This window comes from Aethina tumida, chromosome 5, assembly GCF_024364675.1.
Source record: "Aethina tumida isolate Nest 87 chromosome 5, icAetTumi1.1, whole genome shotgun sequence".
Taxonomy (NCBI): Eukaryota; Metazoa; Arthropoda; class Insecta; order Coleoptera; family Nitidulidae; genus Aethina; species Aethina tumida.
The window spans coordinates 1,014,650-1,037,382 of record NC_065439.1 but is presented as its reverse complement, the minus strand read 5'-3'; the positions used below and the strand labels follow the sequence as shown (position 1 = coordinate 1,037,382).

Sequence of the window (22,733 nt, the reverse complement as noted above, 5' to 3'; positions counted from 1 at the left end):
ACCTAACCTAACCTAAGATTCTGGATCATTTTAAAAATATTTATTTTATTTTGTTATTTTAAGAAACAAACCTTTGGTTAGTTGTAAATCATTATTTATTTATAAATATTCTATTGTTTCAAAGTTATGATTTTATTTATTAACCAAATTATGCCCAATTTTAATTAATGTGATATTGTCACTTTTTTAATTATTAAGTGTATTTTTTAGTAAATACTCTGATTTTCTTAACTTAACCTAACCTAAGATTCTGGATCAGTTTATAAATATTTATTTTATTTCGTTATTTTATAAAACAAACCTTTGGTCAGTTGTAAATCATTATTTATTTATAAATAATCTATTATTTCAAAGTTGTGATGATTTTATTTATTATCTAAATTATGTTCACTTTTAATTAATGTGAAATTGTCACTTTTTTAATTATTATGTGTATTTTTTAGTAAATACTCTGGTTTTTCTAACCTAACCTAAGATTCTGGATCATTTAAAAATATTTATTTTATTTTGTTATTTTATAAAACAAACCTTTGGTCAGTTGTAAATCATTATTTATTTATAAATAATCTATTATTTCAAAGTTGTTATGATTTTATTTATTATCTAAATTATGTCTACTTTCAATTAATGTGAAATTGTCACTTTTTTATTATTATCTGTATTTTTTAGTAAATACTCTGATTTTCTTAACCTAACCTAACCTAAGATTCTGGATCATTTTAAAAATATATATTTTATTTTGTTATTTTATAAAACAAACCTGTAAATCATTATTTCTTTATAATCTATTATTTCAAAGTGGTTATGATTTTATTTATTACCTAAATTATGTGCACTTTTAATTAATGTGATACTGTCACTTTTTTAATTATTATGTGTATTTTTTAGTAAATCATTATTTATTTATAAATAATATATTATTTCAAAGTTGTTATGATTTTATTTATTATCTAAATTATGTCCACTTTTAAATAATGTGATGTAATAAATGTTTTTTAATAAATATTGTGGTTTTCTTAAGATAACCTAACCTAACCTAAGATTCTGGAGTCTTTTTTAATACTACTCCAGTGGTGACTTATTAATTAATTTAATCACCTCGTATGTTAATTAATCTAAATATTAAATTTATTCCTTAGAATGACTTAAATTTTATTTTACCATTAAATTATAAAGTTAAATTATACACATATAAATTTGTGAAGGTAAAAACGGTGGTAAAATTATAAAAATGACAACCGAAACAGTTTTGCATGCAAATCACCATTTGTGAACTATCAAATAAAAAAGTAATAAATGAAAATGGGCCCGAATAATCCCTCCATAATGGAACCGTTTAGGGCCCAACACCCCATCAGACAGTCTCCGGGTTAAATCCAGGAAAATCAGGTAACAAGACCGTTTATTGTATTAGATTTTTCCCTCGGTGGTTAAATATGTATATATATATATACAGGAGGGGGGTTGATGCGCAAGGTGTAATATCCGTTTGCCGACAATTCGTGTTGGACGTCCGCAAGGTGTTTTAGGGGCAGTAGTCCGTTAACAATTGTGCTCATCAGTTCGTGTCTAGTGTCTTACATAAAATAACCGAAATGATTCAGGTACTTCGAAAAATTATAGTACAAGTTAAGTAGCTAATTATTGACTGTGCCCACTTTAGACTAGTCCAAAGCAGCCCAACAAAATCAGAATCCTTCAGGAAGGAACCTTAGTTGACGACGAATTCGTGCCCATATTTCCCTCGTACGAAAGTAAGCTCCATCACTGTTAATTAATTTTAGTTTTAAAACGATTTAATTTTAAGGCATCGACAGGGATAAGTTCGTAACCAACTCGAGGGTGCGAAGAAGCATTTCGTGCAACCAAAAAATGAGGCCCCAAAAGTTTTCCCCACAATTAAGCCCTCAGTACTACGAAGACACACCACCGTTTGTCTTCAGGGCCACCCCCAGCAGTATTAAAGTACCCAAACGGGGCAAGAAGCTGTTCCACAACTCTCTTGGCTCAGACTACTTCACCGAAGAAGGCAGCAGCTACGAAACCATCAGCAGCACCCCTGATTTGCTTCTGGAGTCATGGCAGAAGGTTGAGGACGATAGTTTACTGAAGCCCATCAGTGTTCGATCCTTTGGGAGCACGGGACAGATATTCCCCAGTGCCAGCTCCTCTTTGAACCACAAATACGAATCGGTAAGACACGTTGTCCAATTAATGTGACATACTTAAACAATTTTTTGGCCTTAGGTACATTTTAACTTCAACAACATTAAGGGTAAAATAAAAGAAGACACCAGGCTACAAAGTTTAAAAATGGAGAAGTACGAAAGGTGTGTCAAGATGCAGCAGGTCTCAAACTTGATGAAGTCAATCAGGAAGAGTAAGCTGAAGAAAAACTTAAGTGCCCACCTGTTAACGCAAAGGATTTTATTGGAGTCAGACGTCAAACTGAGCATACTGGAGAAGCTCATGACAAATTTACAAGTTGAAAACAGAAGCAAGTCTAAGCACTTGGGCACCCTTTCAGTTTCTAACTTCCATTTTCCTTTGAAAGAGAAAATATTACCAGGAAAGGAGTTTTACTTGTTGATTGCCACCAATGGTGAGCAAATTTATTTGAGCAAAACCGTGCAACCAGTTGAGGACTGCCTGGACTTTGGAGACCAGTTCAGTTTTGCTGATCAAGAAGCCAACTTTGCCATCACAGTGAGCCTTTACTGGATTAATTTCAAAAAAAGTGAAAGGAGCTTGCTGACCTTGTTTAAAAGGGTAAGTCTTTGTTGTTGCTTACAGACTTAAGACATAAACTTGTTGTGTTTTTGTAGAAGAAGAAGCAGTTCTTCACAGAAGTCACCTTAAAGTTTGAAGACCTGAACACTAAACAACTTGAGGAAGTGAACACCCTCAAGTCATCCTTCCAACTAGTGGCTGAAGTAACTCTAACCAAAGACAACCTAGGAGAAAAGTCCCCCTGGACCCTGGACTACATACAATCCTCATCCAGACTACAGGAAAAGGCCAGCTTCTGCTTCAACCTAGACAACCTAGCAATCGACGCCAAACTAACCGGCTTCATGAACATGGGCCAGAAAATCGGCGAACGAGTGTTCTGGGAGAAGAAGTGGTGCGTCCTGCGGGAAACGCAGCTGAAAATCTTCAATTATCCCTCGTTCGAGGACTTCGTCGACCCCATTTACTGCCTCAATTTGATCTACAGCGTCGGGCCGTGCGTGTCCACGGTCAACGGGAAGAAGAAAAGTTTCGTGCTCAAAATCGCCAGGCCTGGTACCGCCAACGATGTCGACAGACCCAGTCTTCGTACGAGGCCCAATTTCGTTTTGGAGAAGTTTTATTTCAGCGGCGACAACTTTGGGGAGTACCAGAAGTGGAATGAGGAGATACAAGACGTGATGCAGGCTTTGGTAGACTGGAAAAAAATTATTTTTGTCGATGAAGATGCTGAGTACTCTCTTTAGAAGGTAACCAACCGGTGATAGAAGTAATTGTAACCAAAGACTGTGAGTCTATGAGTGAAATCAGCCCCTTTTAAATGGAAAGAAGAAACATTCCGTGTCGGGATGATGCTGAATACTCTCTTTAAAAACTAATGCTTAAAAGTAAATGTTATTTGTTGTTATTATTTATGTTAATTATGTAAACTCTTTTTTTATTACAAGATGTTATTTAGTAAATGTTGTAATTTATTTTGTTATCCAAAGAATGAATTTTACAGGAATATTTCAATATAATTGAAATATTAACCTTTAGCCTAATAACAGGTGAATTGTTTGTTCTAGAACTTTTTATTTGCTATCTAGAATTCTAAAAAGCTTATTTAAATTAATTTTCAAGTTATTTATTGCATAATTTAATAGTATATTAACATTAATTTTTCAAATAACAAATGAATTTTATATTCCAGAACTTTTGATTTGCTATCCAGAATTCTAAGAATTCTAGAACTCCTCCTTTTCCATTATAACTTATATTAATTGTCCAGTTATTTACCATACAATTTTATAATTCATATCCTTAATTTTACTAAAAAACACGATGTTCTAGAATACTCAATCAGTCATCATTCCAACTGGTCAATTTGTTTCAAGAATTCTAAAAATGCTCAGAATTAATGTCCATCTTTAAAAACTTGTGTATGAAAAGATTTGATAATAAATCAATCATTCATCATTCCAACTGGTGAATTTCTTTCATAAAGTATAAAAAAGCTCAGAATTAATGTCCATCTTTAAAGACTTGTGTATGAAAGGACTAAATAATAAAACAATCAGTCATTATTCCAACTGGTGAGTTTCTTTCAAGAAATTTAAAAAAGCTCAGTATTATTGTCCATCTTTAAAGACTTATGTATGAAAGGACTAAATAATAAAACAATCAGTCATCATTCCAACTGGCGAGTTTCTTTCAAGAATTCTAAAAAAGCTCAGAATTAATGTCCATCTTTAAAGACTTGTGTATGAAAGGACTAGATAATAAAACAATCAGTCATCATTCCAACTGGTCAATTTGTTTCAAGAATTCTAAAAAAGCTCAGAATTAATGTCCATTTTTAAAGACTTGTGTATGAAAGGATTAAATAATAAAACAATCAGTAATTATTCCAACTGGTGATTTTCTTTCAAGAATTCTAAAAAAGCTCAGAATTAATGTCCATTTTTAAAGACTTGTGTATGAAAGGATTAAATAATAAAACAATCAGTCATTATTCCAACTGGTGAGTTTCTTTCAAGAAATTTAAAAGGGCTCAGAATTAATGTCCATCTTTAAAGACTTGTGTATGAAAGGATTAGATAATAAAACAATCAGTCATCATTCCAACTGGTGATTTTCTTTCAAGAATTCTAAAAAAGCTCAGAATTAATGTTCATCTTTAAAGACTTTTCAAGAATTCTAAAAAGGCTCAGAATTAATGTCCATCTTTAAAGACTTTTCAAGAATTCTAAAAAGGCTCAGAATTAATGTCCATCTTTAAAGACTTGTGTATGAAAGGACTCAATAATAAAACAATCAGTCATCATTCCAACTGGTGAGTTTCTTTCAAGAATTCTAAAAAAGCTCAGAATTAATGTCCATCTTTAAAGACTTGTGTATGAAAGGACTAGATAATAAAACAATCAGTCATCATTCCAACTGGTCAATTTGTTTCAAGAATTCTAAAAAAGCTCAGAATTAATGTCCATTTTTAAAGACTTGTGTATGAAAGGATTAAATAATAAAACAATCAGTAATTATTCCAACTGGTGATTTTCTTTCAAGAATTCTAAAAAAGCTCAGAATTAATGTCCATCTTTGAAGGCTTCTGTATGAAAGGATTAGATAATAAAACAATCAGTCATCACTCCAGCTGGTGGTGGAAGAAACTATAGTCTGAGTACAAGAGAAATTAAGAAGAAACATGTGTTCGTGTTTTGGTAGCCACACAAGTGACGGTGACAAGGTCAAACATGTGATGTAAGCTTTGGTGTTTTAGAAACAATAAATTAAGAGTAACCCACAATTGAAAACTAAAAACTAGTAGTTAAACCTAACCATTGTTTATTATCATTACAAAGTAAACGGTTGTTGCTTTTAGTAAACATTGTAGCGTTCTTTGTTGTGTTACAGGTGTATTTCATTACGCCGCATAACTTTTTAATTTCAACGTATAAGAAATGCAAATAATGACAACTGGAGGTTGGCAATTAATGTCGCATGTAAATATCTCACAATGTTAAAATGAAGACTAAGTGGTTTAATTAAACTTGTATGCTAAATGTTGTCTTAGGGTAATATAAGAAAATTATCTAATGATTAAATTATTAAATTGATAGAAATTATCTAGTAGGTACGGTTAAAATACGTATCATAAAAATCATCCACGATTTAATAAGATCAGATGTGGAGGGAGCCTCTTGTGTAACACAGAAGAATAGTTCTCCCACGATTATTTAGGATGGTAGCGTTGATAAGGGCCCCATTGATAGATCAGTGACGTCGTTATTCCGGTGGTCCAACATTTGAATATAATGTACTGTTCCGCCGCTCTCGGATGCGGCCAGCCACCGCTCTTCTTACCCCCCTTGGGGACTGGTTTTTTGCACTTGGAAAAACTGGCGGCCCCAAGTAGACAATATTTAAATCAGTCCGGCGGATATTTAGATGTATTTATCTCTCATTGTTTTTGTCGGCATTATGCCCCTTTTTCGATTCGTTAATTGCCATTAACATCGGCCGCTTGGCCGGCAAAGAAATGGCGACGATGTGTCCCCTCAGCCGTTCATTGTTTGGGTCATACGGAATGGCTTATCGTTTATTAAATGGCTACCATATAGATAGGCGTGCGGATAAGATACGATGATTATTGTATTTACTTTTTAATTACAAGGCAATGAAGCAGCACTTACGCGGGACGTGATGCGCACACTGACGTGGACCGTTTCGATTGCGGCGCCCGAAAGGCACCGCTACCGCTATCTTCGATTACCGACTATGACGGTGCAACTATGGCCGGTTTACGTCCATCTATCACGTGAACTATCCAAGAGTTTTGGGATTGTTTTTACCTCTTGTTAAATTAGCAAATAACTTTTGGAATAATAATAAATTAATGCATTAATGCTTTATTTAGAGTTCTAGATAGTGAAGAAAGAGTTTTATAAATTACTCTAATGACTTAAATAAACATATACCAACTTGTCATTTAATAGATGAGGCTTAAAATTAAAAAAAAATTCTTAGTTTTGTAATAAATAACTTAAATTTTAATAAGTTTTTCAAAATTCTGGATAGTTAACAAAGGATTCTAGAACACTGAACTAGAACTGTGTTTTTAGAAAAATTAAGGATACGAATTGTAAAATTTTATGTATTGAAAAATGGTAAATAACTTGACAATTAATTTAAATATATTATAATGGAAAAGGAGGAGTTCTAGAATTCTGGATAGCAAATGCAAAGTTCTGGAATAGAAAATAGGTTTGTTATTTGAAAAATATATACATGATATACTGTTAAGTTTTGCAATAAATAACATGAAAGTTAATGTAAATAAGTATTCTAGAATTCTAAATAGCAAATATAAAGTTCTAGAACAAAGAATTCACCTGTTATTGGATCAAAAGGTTAATATTTCAAACAATTAAGTCTTATAATTAAAGTAACTAGCTTAAAAAATAGTTCATAAAATTTTTTCTGTATAACAAACAATGAGTTCAACACAAGTTTTGCAATAAATGACATGAAAATTAATATAAATAAGTTTTATTTCAGTATCCTTATTAGAAAAAGAGGAGTTCTAGAATTCTAAGAATTCTGGATAGCCAACAAAAAGTTCTGGAATAGAAAATACATTTGTTATATGAAAAATTAAAGTTGATATACTGTTAAGTTTTCCAATAAATGACTTGAAAATTAATGTAAATAAGTTTTTTAGAATTCTAGATAGCACATAGGAAGTTCTAGAACAAAGAATTCACCTGTTATTAGATTAAAAGGTTAATACTTCAAACAATTAAGTCTTGTAAGTAAAGTAAATAGCTTAAAAATTAGTTCATATAATTTTTTCAGAATTCTGGATAACAAATAATGAGTTCTAGATTATATAATTCTTTTGTTATTTGAAAAATTAAGATTAATTTTCGAAATTATTAAGTTTTGCAATAAATAACATGAAAATTAATATAAATAAGTTTTATTTCAGTATCCTTAAAGAAAAAGAGGAGTTCTAGAATTCTAAGAATACTGGATAGCCAACAAAAAGTTCTGGAACAGAAAATACATTTGTTATTTGAAAATTATTATTTCACCTGTTGTTCTCATTCAAATTAATTATTAAGTAAATTAATTCTGGGCTATTTTAGAAATTTGGAAAGTAATTCTGAAGACCTTTTTGCAATAAGTAAATCATGACTTGAGTTCTAGAAAGTCTATTATGAAACAATTATATCATCAATTATTTTAAAAAATCTAATTTTAATTAATTATTAAGTTATTTAATAATACTGAGCACTTTTTAGAATTCTGGATAGTAATTCTTAGAAACATTTTTCAATAAATAAATCATGACTTTTGAGTTCTGGAAACTCTTTTATGAAACAATTATTTCACCTGTTGTTCTCATTCAAATTAATTATTAAGTTAGTTAATTCTGAGCTATTTTAGAAATGTGGAAAATAATTATGAAAACCTTTTTGTAATAAGTAAATCATGACTTGAGTTCTAGAAAGTCTTTTATGAAACAAGTATTTCACCAATTATTTAAAAAAATCTAATTTTAATTAATTATTAAGTTATTTAATAATACTGAACACTTTTTAGAATTCTGGATAGTAATTCTTAGAAACATTTTTCAATAAATAAATCATGACTTGAGTTCTGGAAACTCTTTTATGAAACAATTATTTCACCTGTTATTCTCATGTAAATTAATTATTAATGTACTTAATTCTGAGCTATTTTAGAACTTTGGAAAGTAATTCTGGAAATCTTTTTGTAATAAATAAATCATGACTTGAGTTCTAGAAAGTTTTTTATGAAACAATTATTTCACCAATTATTAAAAAAAAATTAATTTCAATTAAGTTATTTATTCTGAACTTTTTGTAGAATTCTGGAAAGTAATTTTAAAAATCATATTGAAATAAGTAAGTCATGACTTGAGTTCCAGAAACTCTTTTATTAAACAATTGTTTCACCTGTTATTTAAAAACAAATCTCATTCTGAGCTTTTTTTAGAATTCTGGGAAGTTAGTTAATTCTGAGCTGTTTTAGAATTCTTAAAAACATTGAGCAATAATTAAATCGCAACTTGAATTCTAGAAACTCTTTTATGAAACAATTATTTTATCTGTTATTTAAATTAATTAAAGAGTTTTTTTATAGAATCGTGTAAAAATAGTTTTGCAATTTGATGATCAGCAAAACGAATCGCCCCCACCGACATCCGTACAATTCCGTTTCCTTTCCGTAAGCCACTAAGTCATAGAAAGAAAGTCCCATTGATACGATCGGCCGTGAATGAGTGTTAGGAGTATAAGCCCGAACCATTTGCGTCCATCGTGAACGCGGCCCCGGACAGGATGTTGCAGCTGCAATATGAAGAGTCCGTACTGAATATTAAATATCCATCTTTATTTCCAGTAGATATCGCAGCGTCCGAGCCGGTAGTTTATTTATCGGGCCTGGCGGTCGGACAGCTCCTGAGAACCAGAGTGCAGATTATGCGTCGACCGGCGTCATAAACTACTGGCCGCACTGACAGTCGAAATAAAGCAGTGCCTCGCTGTTTGATTATGCAGCCGCTCTTCTGATACAGTTTACATCTTACTTTTCCGCGCCCGGCTCTCGTACCCCGTTACGGCGGCCTTATTGCCGTCATAACGTTACGGGGCACCGCCATAACCTTTGCCGTTTTTTCTTGTTGTGCTCTATTCGTTTTCGCTGCGTCCGAGGTAAAGGGACGGCGGATCGGCTTGTGGACTGGTTTATTTTTAAATTTGTCGACCGTCTCATTAAGCGTCCGGTAGCTTCATTTCTTAATTAACATCTTTTGCGTGTTATCTGTTAGGGAGATGTCGGCGGCCGGCCGGTCGTCTTTATGCGCCACACTGATAGCCTCTTTTAGTGGATTCTGTGTAGGTCTACCTGTTTTATATCTCGCTCTGGACACGCACACCTCTTATATCAAACGTGGACGCCTCCGTCTCTCGTCTCACTTTTACTAAGCCAATAACTTTCGTCCCGATGACATCAGGAAACAAAGGATGTTGGACACTTTTTAAAAGTCGACAACAACAAAACTTAACTGATGGTACGGGTAGATTCGCAGGCGTTAACAAATTTCTAAGTATACATCTTTGTTGTATTACTTAAATTAAATTTAGCCCCATTTTTGGAAAAATACACCAAGAAGTGTTTAGGTACTTGGAGGTGTTGGGTTCTGAAGACGACATTTTTCATGGGCATTTGCTGAGATTTTGAAATGTAGAGAATAGAAACGTTTTATATCATTATACAATTGACATACATGTGACTTACGGACAGAAATCTCAAAAACAGATGACTAACTTTATAAAACTTTTAACAAATTTTATTGTGGAAAGGTTAATTTTGGTGTAATAACTAATATTATCTAATCTACTTTCACAGAGTTGAAGAATATTGGAAGAGAAGTTAGATAAGTGTCTCTAGTACTCCAATTTTCCTTAATATGACTTGTTACTAGATACATGAAAAACAGGGATCAACTTTATAAAGTTAATAATAAATTTTGCTATGTAAAATTAATTTTTATCGAACCTACTGAGTGAATATTAGAAAATATTGAAAACGAAGACATAAATGAGCTTCCATGTACTCTGATTGGCATACATATGACTTACTGGCAGAAATTTCAAAAACGAGGACTAACTTTACAAAACTTTTAAGAAATTTTATTATGGAAAGGTTAATTTTGGTGTAATAACTAATATTATCTAATCTACTTTCACAGAGTTGAAGAATATTGGAAGAGAAGACAGATAAGTGACTCTAGTACTCCAATTTGCATTAATATGACTTGTTACCTGATAAGTGAAAAACAGGGATCAACTTTATAAACTTAATAATAAATTTTTCTATGTAAAATTAATTTTTATCCAACCTTCTGGGCGAATATTAGAAAATATTGAAAACAAAGACATAAATGAGCTTCCATATACTCTGATTGGCATACATATGACTTACTGGCAGAAATTTCAAAAACGAGGACTAACTTTACAAAACTTTTAAGAAATTTTATTATGGAAAGGTTAATTTTGGTGTAATAACTAATATTATCTAATCTACTTTCACAGAGTTGAAGAATATTGGAAGAGAAGACAGATAAGTGACTCTAGTACTCCAATTTGCATTAATATGACTTGTTACCAGGTACATGAAAAACAGGGATCAACTTTATAAAGTTAATAATAAATTTTACTATGTAAAATTAATTTTTATCGAACCTACTGAGTGAATATTAGAAAATATTGAAAACGAAGACATAAATGAGCTTCCATGTACTCTGATTGGGACAAATATGACTTACTGGCAGAAATCTCAAGAACTAGAACTAACTTTATAAATCTTTTAACCAATTTTATTATGAAAAGGTTAGTTTTGGTGTAATAACTAATTTTATCTAATCTACTTTCACAGAGTTAAAGAATATTGAAAGAGAAGACAGATAAGTGTCTCTAGTACTCCAATTTGCCTTAATATGACTTGTTACCTGATAAGTGAAAAACAGGGATCAACTTTATAAACTTAATAATAATTTTTTCTATGTAAAATTAATTTTTATCCAACCTTCTGAGCGAATATTAGAAAATATTGAAAACAAAGACATAAATGAGCTTCCATATACTCTGATTGGGACAAATATGACTTACTTGCAGAAATCTCAAAAACGAGGACTAACTTTACAAAACTTTTAAGAAATTTTATTATGGAAAGGTTAATTTTGGTGTAATAACTAATATTATCTAATCTACTTTCACAGAGTTGAAGAATATTGGAAGAAAAGACAGATAAGTGTCTCTAGTACCCCAATTTTCATTAATATGACTTGTTACCAGATACATGAAAAACGGGGATCAACTTTATAAAGTTAATAATAAATTTTACTATGTAAAATTAATTTTTATCGAACCTACTGAGTGAATATTAGAAAATATTGAAAACGAAGACATAAATGAGCTTCCATGTACTCTGATTGGGACAAATATGACTTACTGGCAGAAATCTCAAGAACTAGAACTAACTTTATAAATCTTTTAACCAATTTTATTATGAAAAGGTTAGTTTTGGTGTAATAACTAATTTTATCTAATCTACTTTCACAGAGTTAAAGAATATTGAAAGAGAAGACAGATAAGTGTCTCTAGTACTCCAATTTGCCTTAATATGACTTGTTACCTGATAAGTGAAAAACAGGGATCAACTTTATAAACTTAATAATAATTTTTTCTATGTAAAATTAATTTTTATCCAACCTTCTGAGCGAATATTAGAAAATATTGAAAACAAAGACATAAATGAGCTTCCATATACTCTGGTTGGCATACATATGACTTACTTGCAGAAATCTCAAAAACGAGGACTAACTTTACAAAACTTTTAAGAAATTTTATTATGGAAAGGTTAATTTTGGTGTAATAACTAATATTATCTAATCTACTTTCACAGAGTTGAAGAATATTGGAAGAAAAGACAGATAAGTGTCTCTAGTACCCCAATTTTCATTAATATGACTTGTTACCAGATACATGAAAAACGGGGATCAACTTTATAAAGTTAATAATAAATTTTACTATGTAAAATTAATTTTTATCGAACCTACTGAGTGAATATTAGAAAATATTGAAAACGAAGACATAAATGAGCTTCCATGTACTCTGATTGGGACAAATATGACTTACTGGCAGAAATCTCAAGAACTAGAACTAACTTTATAAATCTTTTAACCAATTTTATTATGAAAAGGTTAGTTTTGGTGTAATAACTAATTTTATCTAATCTACTTTCACAGAGTTAAAGAATATTGAAAGAGAAGACAGATAAGTGTCTCTAGTACTCTAATTTGCCTTAATATGACTTGTTACCTGATAAGTGAAAAACAGGGATCAACTTTATAAACTTAATAATAATTTTTTCTATGTAAAATTAATTTTTATCCAACCTTCTGGGCGAATATTAGAAAATATTGAAAACAAAGACATAAATGAGCTTCCATATACTCTGATTGGCATACATATGACTTACTGGCAGAAATTTCAAAAACGAGGACTAACTTTACAAAACTTTTAACAAATTTTATTGCGGAAAGGGTAATTTTGGTGTAATAACTAATATTATCTAATCTACTTTCACAGAGTTGAAGAATATTGGAAGAGAAGACAGATTAGTGTCTCTAGTACCCCAATTTTCATTAATATGACTTGTTACCAGATACATGAAAAACGGGGATCAACTTTATAAAGTTAATAATAAATTTTACTATGTAAAATTAATTTTTATCGAACCTACTGAGTGAATATTAGAAAATATTGAAAACGAAGACATAAATGAGCTTCCATGTACTCTGATTGGGACAAATATGACTTACTGGCAGAAATCTCAAGAACTAGAACTAACTTTATAAATCTTTTAACCAATTTTATTATGGAAAGGTTAGTTTTGGTGTAATAACTAATTTTATCTAATCTACTTTCACAGAGTTAAAGAATATTGAAAGAGAAGACAGATAAGTGTCTCTAGTACTCCAATTTGCCTTAATATGACTTGTTACCTGATAAGTGAAAAACAGGGATCAACTTTATAAACTTAATAATAATTTTTTCTATGTAAAATTAATTTTTATCCAACCTTCTGAGCGAATATTAGAAAATATTGAAAACAAAGACATAAATGAGCTTCCATATACTCTGATTGGGACAAATATGACTTACTTGCAGAAATCTCAAAAACGAGGACTAACTTTACAAAACTTTTAAGAAATTTTATTATGGAAAGGTTAATTTTGGTGTAATAACTAATATTATCTAATCTACTTTCACAGAGTTGAAGAATATTGGAAGAAAAGACAGATAAGTGTCTCTAGTACCCCAATTTTCATTAATATGACTTGTTACCAGATACATGAAAAACGGGGATCAACTTTATAAAGTTAATAATAAATTTTACTATGTAAAATTAATTTTTATCGAACCTACTGAGTGAATATTAGAAAATATTGAAAACGAAGACATAAATGAGCTTCCATGTACTCTGATTGGGACAAATATGACTTACTGGCAGAAATCTCAAGAACTAGAACTAACTTTATAAATCTTTTAACCAATTTTATTATGGAAAGGTTATTTTTTATTAAACCAATACTATCTAACTTACTGCTGGAAATCCTGAGAGTATTGAAATAGAAGACAAGTGTCTCCCGTACTTCATTTAGTATGGAAACAATAATTTCAAGGTGTAAACTTTACGTCTATGCCAACTACCTTGTTAATTTCCCCAGTAAATTATAAGTTGTTGCATATGCCAAAAATACAAACAAACAAGAAAAAACGAGACAAATCGAAGTTGCAGTTGGCGCCTGCGAAAATATGCGGGACTGATGAATATTACAATATTACATACATATAATGTAAGCTGTCCGGTCCGTAAGCTTGTTTGCGCATGAAATATTATCTCAAATTGAATCTGTAGATGTGCTCCTCGTTACAAAAGGCGTAGACCAGTAGACTATGCATGTGTGTGTGTGTGTGTGTGTGTGTGTGTGTATTTTTTCGTTTTTACATTCTACATACTAGAAACCCATTTCATGTTTTCAGCCTTATCAGTTTAATTGCTTGTAAGGTTTGTTATTAGTTTCGTTACTGTTAGATTAGTATCATTGCTATTAACTTACTTACACATGCGCACTTAATTTTTTTTTTTTTTTGATTTTGTCTCGTTTCCAAAATCTCGACTTAATCTAAATGTACATCTTTATATAATTCAGATCTATAACAATAAAGTCACGGGACGGTTAATTTTAATAGTGCAGCTCCTGCCTTATCAGATGATTGAAGGTTTATTGATATTTTATTGGTATTTAACAATTGGCCTTCCAATAAATAAAACCGGGGGTCACTAAACCGAAATCCGTATCGATTAAACAACGAGATAACGCACGGTAGTTCGAACATATCGAATATACATCAGCAGGTACAGCAGGAATTGATGGTGGTGGTTATTTTTTGGTTGACCGGTTAACGTCCTAGTCACAAAGCGAGTCAATAATTAAAATGTCAACACTGCGGCCGTGGCAGTAAGTTAAAAGACGAAATTACTGGCGGCCCTTTTTCCGCCGTCGTTTCGTTATAAAATTCCATATTCGAAATGCCGATCCGGGACGGTTCAGCGAATAATTGAGATGTATGGAATATCGAGTGCGACGCATCGGTAATAATATTGCAACTATTTCCCGTAATGTATGGCGGTTATTAGTTTAATATAATAGCACCGGCTAATAACAAATTTCAGACGGATAGAGCGATTCCTGTGTTCTGCTATCGAAAACGACCATTGGGAATGTCTTTATGTGCGCCGACTGTGGCATACCACGACTACTTCTCTTTTACTTTATATTTTATTACCGGTATTCATGCAGTGAATATCAAAAGTTGCTAAATATATAAAAATTATTCATCTTCTGCTCCTGCTTTCTTAAAAATTTAAGGTTATGTTGTTACTCATTTCAAACGTTTTGTGCTGTTATTAGTTTGTGAGGAGCTACAAGAATTATGTTCATCCTTATAGTTTTATCCTGCAATTAAAAGCTTCAAACCACTGAAATAACATAAAATTTTGATTTGATTCGACATCAGCTTGTGAAAGATTCACTTCACAGTTTCATACTTTTTGACAGATTTTGACAATAATTATAAATTTGTGATACAATTAAAAGTGATTCTACAGCTTATAAAAGTGTCTGTAATACTATAAAGTATTGTGCAGTTGCAGGATTTTGATTTGTTATCAGTTTGTGAAAGATTTATCTTCACAATTGAATACTTTACATAAAAATTTCAAATATTTCCAATGTAAGAACTTTAAGAATTTAAAACTGACGTTTTTGAACAGAATTGTAGACATTAATTATAAATTTTTGACACAAATAAAAGTGATTCTATTTCTAAAAATTTCAAACATTTCTGATGTAAGAACTTTAAGAATTTAAAACTGACGTTTTGGTCAGACTTTTTTAAAAAAATTATAAGTTTGTGACACAATTAAAAGTGATTCTATTGAATAAAATAGAGTCTGTAATACTACAGAATATTGTGCCATTGCAGGATTTTGATTTGTCATCAGTTTGTGAAAGATTCATCTTCACAATTTCATACTTCACATAAAAATGTCAAACATATCTAATGTATGAACTTTAAGAGCTTAAAACTGACGTTTTTGAACACAATTGTACACATTAATTATAAATTTTTGTCACAAATAAAAGTGATTCTATTTCTAAAAATTTCAAACATTTCTGATGTAAGAACTTTAAGAATTTAAAACTGACGTTTTGGTCAGAATTTTTTAAAAAAATTATAAGTTTGTGACACAATTAAAAGTGATTCTATTGAATAAAATAGAGTCTGTAATACTACAGAATATTGTGCCATTGCAGGATTTTGATTTGTCATCAGTTTGTGAAAGATTCACCTTCACAATTTCATACTTCACATAAAAATGTCAAACATATCTAATGTATGAACTTTAAGAGCTTAAAACTGACGTTTTTGAACACAATTGTACACATTAATTATAAATTTTTGTCACAAATAAAAGTGATTCGATTTCTAAAAATTTCAAACATTTCTGATGTAAGAACTTTAAGAATTTAAAACTGACGTTTTGGTCAGAATTTTTGAAAATAATTATAAGTTTGTGACACAATTAAAAGTGATTCTATTGAATAAAATAGAGTCTGTAATACTACAGAATATTGTGCCATTGCAGGATTTTGATTTGTCATCAGTTTGTGAAAGATTCACCTTCACAATTTCATACTTCACATAAAAATGTCAAACATATCTAATGTATGAACTTTAAGAGCTTAAAACTGACGTTTTTGAACACAATTGTACACATTAATTATAAATTTTTGTCACAAATAAAAGTGATTCGATTTCTAAAAATTTCAAACATTTCTGATGTAAGAACTTTAAGAATTTAAAACTGACGTTTTGGTCAGAATTTTTGAAAATAATTATAAGTTTGTGACACAATTAAAAGTGATTCTATTGAATAAAATAGAGTCTGTAATACTACAGAATATTGTGCCATTGCAGGATTTTGATTTGTCATCAGTTTGTGAAAGATTCATCTTCACAATTTCATACTTCACATAAAAATGTCAAACATATCTAATGTATGAACTTTTAGAGCTTAAAACTGACGTTTTTGAACACAATTGTACACATTAATTATAAATTTTTGTCACAAATAAAAGTGATTCGATTTCTAAAAATTTCAAACATTTCTGATGTAAGAACTTTAAGAATTTAAAACTGACGTTTTGGTCAGAATTTTTGAAAATAATTATAAGTTTGTGACACAATTAAAAGTGATTCTATTGAATAAAATAGAGTCTGTAATACTACAGAATATTGTGCCATTGCAGGATTTTGATTTGTCATCAGTTTGTGAAAGATTCATCTTCACAATTTCATACTTCACATAAAAATGTCAAACATATCTAATGTATGAACTTTAAGAGCTTAAAACTGACGTTTTTGAACACAATTGTACACATTAATTATAAATTTTTGTCACAAATAAAAGTGATTCTATTTCTAAAAATTTCAAACATTTCTGATGTAAGAACTTTAAGAATTTAAAACTGACGTTTTGGTCAGAATTTTTTAAAAAAATTATAAGTTTGTGACACAATTAAAAGTGATTCTATTGAATAAAATAGAGTCTGTAATACTACAGAATATTGTGCCATTGCACGATTTTGATTTGTCATCAGTTTGTGAAAGATTCATCTTCACAATTTCATACTTCACATAAAAATGTCAAACATATCTAATGTATGAACTTTAAGAGCTTAAAACTGACGTTTTTGAACACAATTGTACACATTAATTATAAATTTTTGTCACAAATAAAAGTGATTCTATTTCTAAAAATTTCAAACATTTCTGATGTAAGAACTTTAAGAATTTAAAACTGACGTTTTGGTCAGAATTTTTTAAAAAAATTATAAGTTTGTGACACAATTAAAAGTGATTCTATTGAATAAAATAGAGTCTGTAATACTAATGAATATTGTGCCATTGCACGATTTTGATTTGACATCAGTTTGTGAAAGATTCACCTTCACAATTTCATACTTCACATAAAAATGTCAAACATTTCTAATGTATGAACTTTAAGAGCTTAAAACTGACGTTTTTGAACACAATTGTAGACATTAATTATAAATTTTTGTCACAAATAAAAGTGATTCGATTTCTAAATATTTCAAACATTTCTGATGTAAGAACTTTAAGAATTTAAAACTGACGTTTTGGACAAAATTTTTGAAAATAATTATAAGTTTGTGACACAATTAAAAGTGATTCTACTGAATAAAATAGAGTCTGTAGTACTACAGAATATTGTGTCTTTGCAGGATTTTGATTTGTCATCAGTTTGTGAAAGATTCATCTTCACAATTTCATACTTCACATAAAAATGTCAAACATATCTAATGTATGAACTTTAAGAGCTTAAAACTGACGTTTTTGAACACAATTGTACACATTAATTATAAATTTTTGTCACAAATAAAAGTGATTCTATTTCTAAAAATTTCAAACATTTCTGATGTAAGAACTTTAAGAATTTAAAACTGACGTTTTGGTCAGAATTTTTTAAAAAAATTATAAGTTTGTGACACAATTAAAAGTGATTCTATTGAATAAAATAGAGTCTGTAATACTACAGAATATTGTGCCATTGCACGATTTTGATTTGTCATCAGTTTGTGAAAGATTCACTTTCACAATTTCATACTTCACATAAAAATGTCAAACATTTCTAATGTATGAACTTTAAGAGCTTAAAACTGACGTTTTTGAACACAATTGTACACATTAATTATAAATTTTTGTCACAAATAAAAGTGATTCTATTTCTAAAAATTTCAAACATTTCTGATGTAAGAACTTTAAGAATTTAAAACTGACGTTTTGGTCAGAATTTTTTAAAAAAATTATAAGTTTGTGACACAATTAAAAGTGATTCTATTGAATAAAATAGAGTCTGTAATACTACAGAATATTGTGCCATTGCACGATTTTGATTTGTCATCAGTTTGTGAAAGATTCACCTTCACAATTTCATACTTCACATAAAAATGTCAAACATTTCTAATGTATGAACTTTAAGAGCTTAAAACTGACGTTTTTGAACACAATTGTCGACATTAATTATAAATTTTTGTCACAAATAAAAGTGATTTGATTTCTAAAAATTTCAAACATTTCCAATGTAAGAACTTTAAGAATTTAAAACTGACGTTTTGGACAGTATCTGCGTGGTTGTATCCTGTGATTCCCCGCTTGTAAAATTAAAGTTTAAGGAGCTAAGGAGACGTTTAAAAACATATTCCAGGAATTATGTGAAGGCACTGCCTAGATAGTCACTTAGTGTAAGGGTTAAAATTGATATATCCTGCATCCCACACACTAGCCTTTACTTCACCATCAAAATCAATAGCTCCGGTTGATTAGAGTGTGTTAAATCATCATTTATATGAAATCGTCCCACATTTGTCGGATTAAAACAGCGAGCGCCGCTTGGCTGGCTCTCGTCTGGATGCGGAGAGGAAAGAACAAAATGATAAAATAAAAATAAATAAAGGTGTTGAAATATGTTAGGAGGCAAGGCGGGAAGCGGATTCACCTCACCACTGTTTATTTTTCATAATTTACGGCCGGTCGGATATTTTTCATTCGGATCAGTGCCATAATGTCATTGCAAAATTAAGTAGTGGTTGTTTATGGTCCGGCAAAAAGTCCGTGTAACTCACGACTGCTAACGAGCCTCGATGTGTATATTTATTTTTTACGACTGGATTTTTGATTTACCGCTCGCATACTATATTGGCCGACGTCCGAACCAATGTGGAATTATTCTAGTCGGCCTATCGATTATTGTTTGTTACTTTGAATATTAACGGCGCGGTTTCTTAAGTGACAACTTATAAAAGACTACACTGTATTAATCAGTTAAGGCTAATAAATATGCATCTTTTTTTCAATCACTTCGTATCGACGTATTAGCATATATTAATATTTCATAAATTTTACGTGTCACGCACGTTTTGTAACCTACGAAATATTAATATTTATTCATTTTAATTTTAATTTGTTTCTAAAAAATAGAGTTCACATTTATTTACCTCTCTTAGTCCCATCTCTAACAATTTATCTAACCTAACCTAATTATTTAGATTAGGTTAGGTTAGATGCTGCATAACCTAATTTATTACATAACCTAGTAGTTCATTTTTAATAAAATTTAGTTTAATTGGATACTTGACACAGGTTAATATAAGTAATATCGATTAACTAATCGAATAGTCGATTGACAATTATCAAATTATCTCAATTTCTATCAATTCTTGAAATTTCATGTAACAACAAATGTTGCATAACCTAATTTATTACATAATCTAATTATTTAGTTCATTTTTATTTAAATTTAAAATATTTTAATTGGGTACTTGACACAGGTCAATATAACTTATATCGAATAACTAATCGAATAGTCGATTGACAATTATCTAAATATCTCAATTTCTATCAATTTTATTAAATTGCATGTAACAACAAATGTTCCATAACCTAATTATTTAGTTCATATTTAATTAAATATAAAATATTTTAATTGGGTACTTGACACAGGTCTATGTAACTAATATCGAATAACTAATCGAATAGTCGATTGATAATTATCTAAATATCTCAATTTCTATCAATTTTATTAAATTGCATGTAACAACAAATGTTCCATAACTTAATTATTTAGTTTATATTTAATTAAATTTAAAATATTTTAATTGGGTACTTGACACAGGTCTATATAACTAATATCGAATAACTAATCGAATAGTCGATTGACAATTATCAAAATATCTCAATTTGTATCAATTTTGTTAAATTGCATGTAACAACAAATGTTCCATAACCTAATTATTTAGTTCATATTTAATTAAATTTAAAATATTTTAATTGGGTACTTGACACAGGTCTATATAACTAATATCGAATAACTAATCGAATAGTCGATTGATAATTATCTAAATATCTCAATTTCTATCAATTTTTTACAATTGCATGTAACAACAAATGTTGCATAACCTAATTTATTATATAACCTAATTGTTTAGTTCATCTTTAATTAAATTTAATAAATTTTAATTGGGTACTTGACGCAGGACAATATAACTAATATCGAATAACTAAACGAATAGTCGATTGACAATTATCAAAATATCAGAATTTCTATTATTTTTTTCCAATTGCATGTAACAACGAATGTTACATAACCTAATTTGTAACATAACCTAATTATTTAGTTCATTTTTAATTAAATTTAAAATATTTTAATTGGGTACTAGACGTAGGTCAATATAACTAATATCGAATAACTAATCGAATAGTCGAATGACAATTATCAAAATACCTCAATTTCTATCAATTTTTTCCAATTTCATGTTCCAACAAATGTTGCATATCCTAATTTATTACATAACCTAATTATTTAGTCATTTTTAATTAAATTTAAATTATTAAATTAATTATGTACGTGACATAGGTCAATATAACTAATATTGAATAACTAATCGAATAGTCGATTGACAATTATCAAAATATCTTAATTTCGATCAATTTTTTCTAATTATATGTAACAACAAATGTTACATAACCTAATTTATTTACACAATCTAATAATTTAGGTTAGTTTAAATTAAATTTAAAAAATTTTAATTGGGTACTTGACACAGGTCAATACTACTAATGTTAATTTAAGTTATTTTTCATACAATTTTCAACTGTTCATCGAATAATCGACTGACAATTATTAAATTATCTCAACCTCAATTAAATTTAAAATATTTTAATTGACACAGGTGTATATAATTAAGTGAGTGATGTCTATATATATATCTATGTATTCAGATTATATTAAAAATCGAATAATACATTTTTAGATAATCGACTAATCTTATAACTAAGACAATTTTCGAGTTGGTAATAACTGACCCACTTCAATAATTGACTACTCGACCAACAATTAGTCGACTAAAGTCGACTGGTTCTTACACGAGTGACATCTACATAACCTAAGTACTCAAGTCATATTAAAAACCGATTAATAGGTTATTTGTTGGTCAAGCAAAAACCTTCCCCGTTACACCTCTGCAACCTTAACACCTCCGTCCACTTAACGTTTTGATTTATAAAACCACACGAAAAAAAATCGCTTCCAATACGAAAGCACTTCAATTAAATGATAAAAACGGAAAAGTAACACGGTGCGATAATGTCGGATCGGAATTCCACCGGCACCGGGCTTCTGGAACCGCTTCTGTTTCGTGAAGCCCGGCCAGCCCAGGCCGCGGAGTGCCCGATTGTTTCTTAGCGAGAGGCGATCATCAAACCGGGACCGCGGGGCTATATTTTACCGGTCCTTATCTATTTATTGCATTACAAGCGGACCGGGGCCGATTCATCATCGGTCCCATTATACCAGGCCTCCCGGTGAGGGGGGGGGGTGGACTTATTATGAAGAACTAATAAAGGGTCCCCGCGATTGGTGCGTTGGCAATTAACAAGTTTATTACAACAGATTATCGCATGACTTTATCTAAAGTAATTCCAATGCTAATTGATTTTATGTGGACGCTCTCTTTCTCTCTGTATATGATATCCGGAGGACTCGAACGTGTCTTTCTTTATGTTCATCTCCTGTTGGGGACCAGTAGCGTAGTGCGCAGCCTTAAAATGACTGACGATTGTTTAAAAACGCCTCAACCTGAGCACTCACACTACTAAAGTTAAACGGTTATGGTTATTGGTCTTAAGCTGTTGCCATAAAATACTCTTTTATCAACCACCATCATCAAACAACCTCCAAACAACGATAATAATTAATCTTTGGCTGCGCATCGGCATAACTGC

The 22,733-nt window shown here is 30.3% G+C and overlaps 2 protein-coding genes across 2 annotated transcripts in view; one reads left to right on the top strand and one right to left on the bottom strand.

The window, feature by feature from the left end:
• The window catches only part of LOC109602664 (zinc finger protein 235), a 183,356-nt gene that overhangs the window by 14,524 nt on the left and 146,099 nt on the right, over positions 1-22,733 (bottom strand). The window lies entirely within an intron of this gene.
• On the top strand, positions 1,588-3,622 carry LOC109606634 (uncharacterized). Its single transcript, XM_049967598.1, has 5 exons — positions 1,588-1,604; positions 1,664-1,754; positions 1,808-2,193; positions 2,248-2,769; positions 2,826-3,622. Exons 1-5 carry the CDS (start codon positions 1,596-1,598, stop codon positions 3,474-3,476), a joined length of 1,659 nt encoding a protein of 552 aa, XP_049823555.1. The 5' UTR covers positions 1,588-1,595; the 3' UTR covers positions 3,477-3,622.

Coding starts and splice junctions, on each gene's coding strand:
- LOC109606634 (XM_049967598.1), top strand. Junction 1,755..1,807: donor CATATTTCCCTCGTACGAAA/GTAAGCTCCATC, acceptor TTTAATTTTAAG/GCATCGACAGGGATAAGTTC. Junction 2,194..2,247: donor TGAACCACAAATACGAATCG/GTAAGACACGTT, acceptor TTTTGGCCTTAG/GTACATTTTAACTTCAACAA.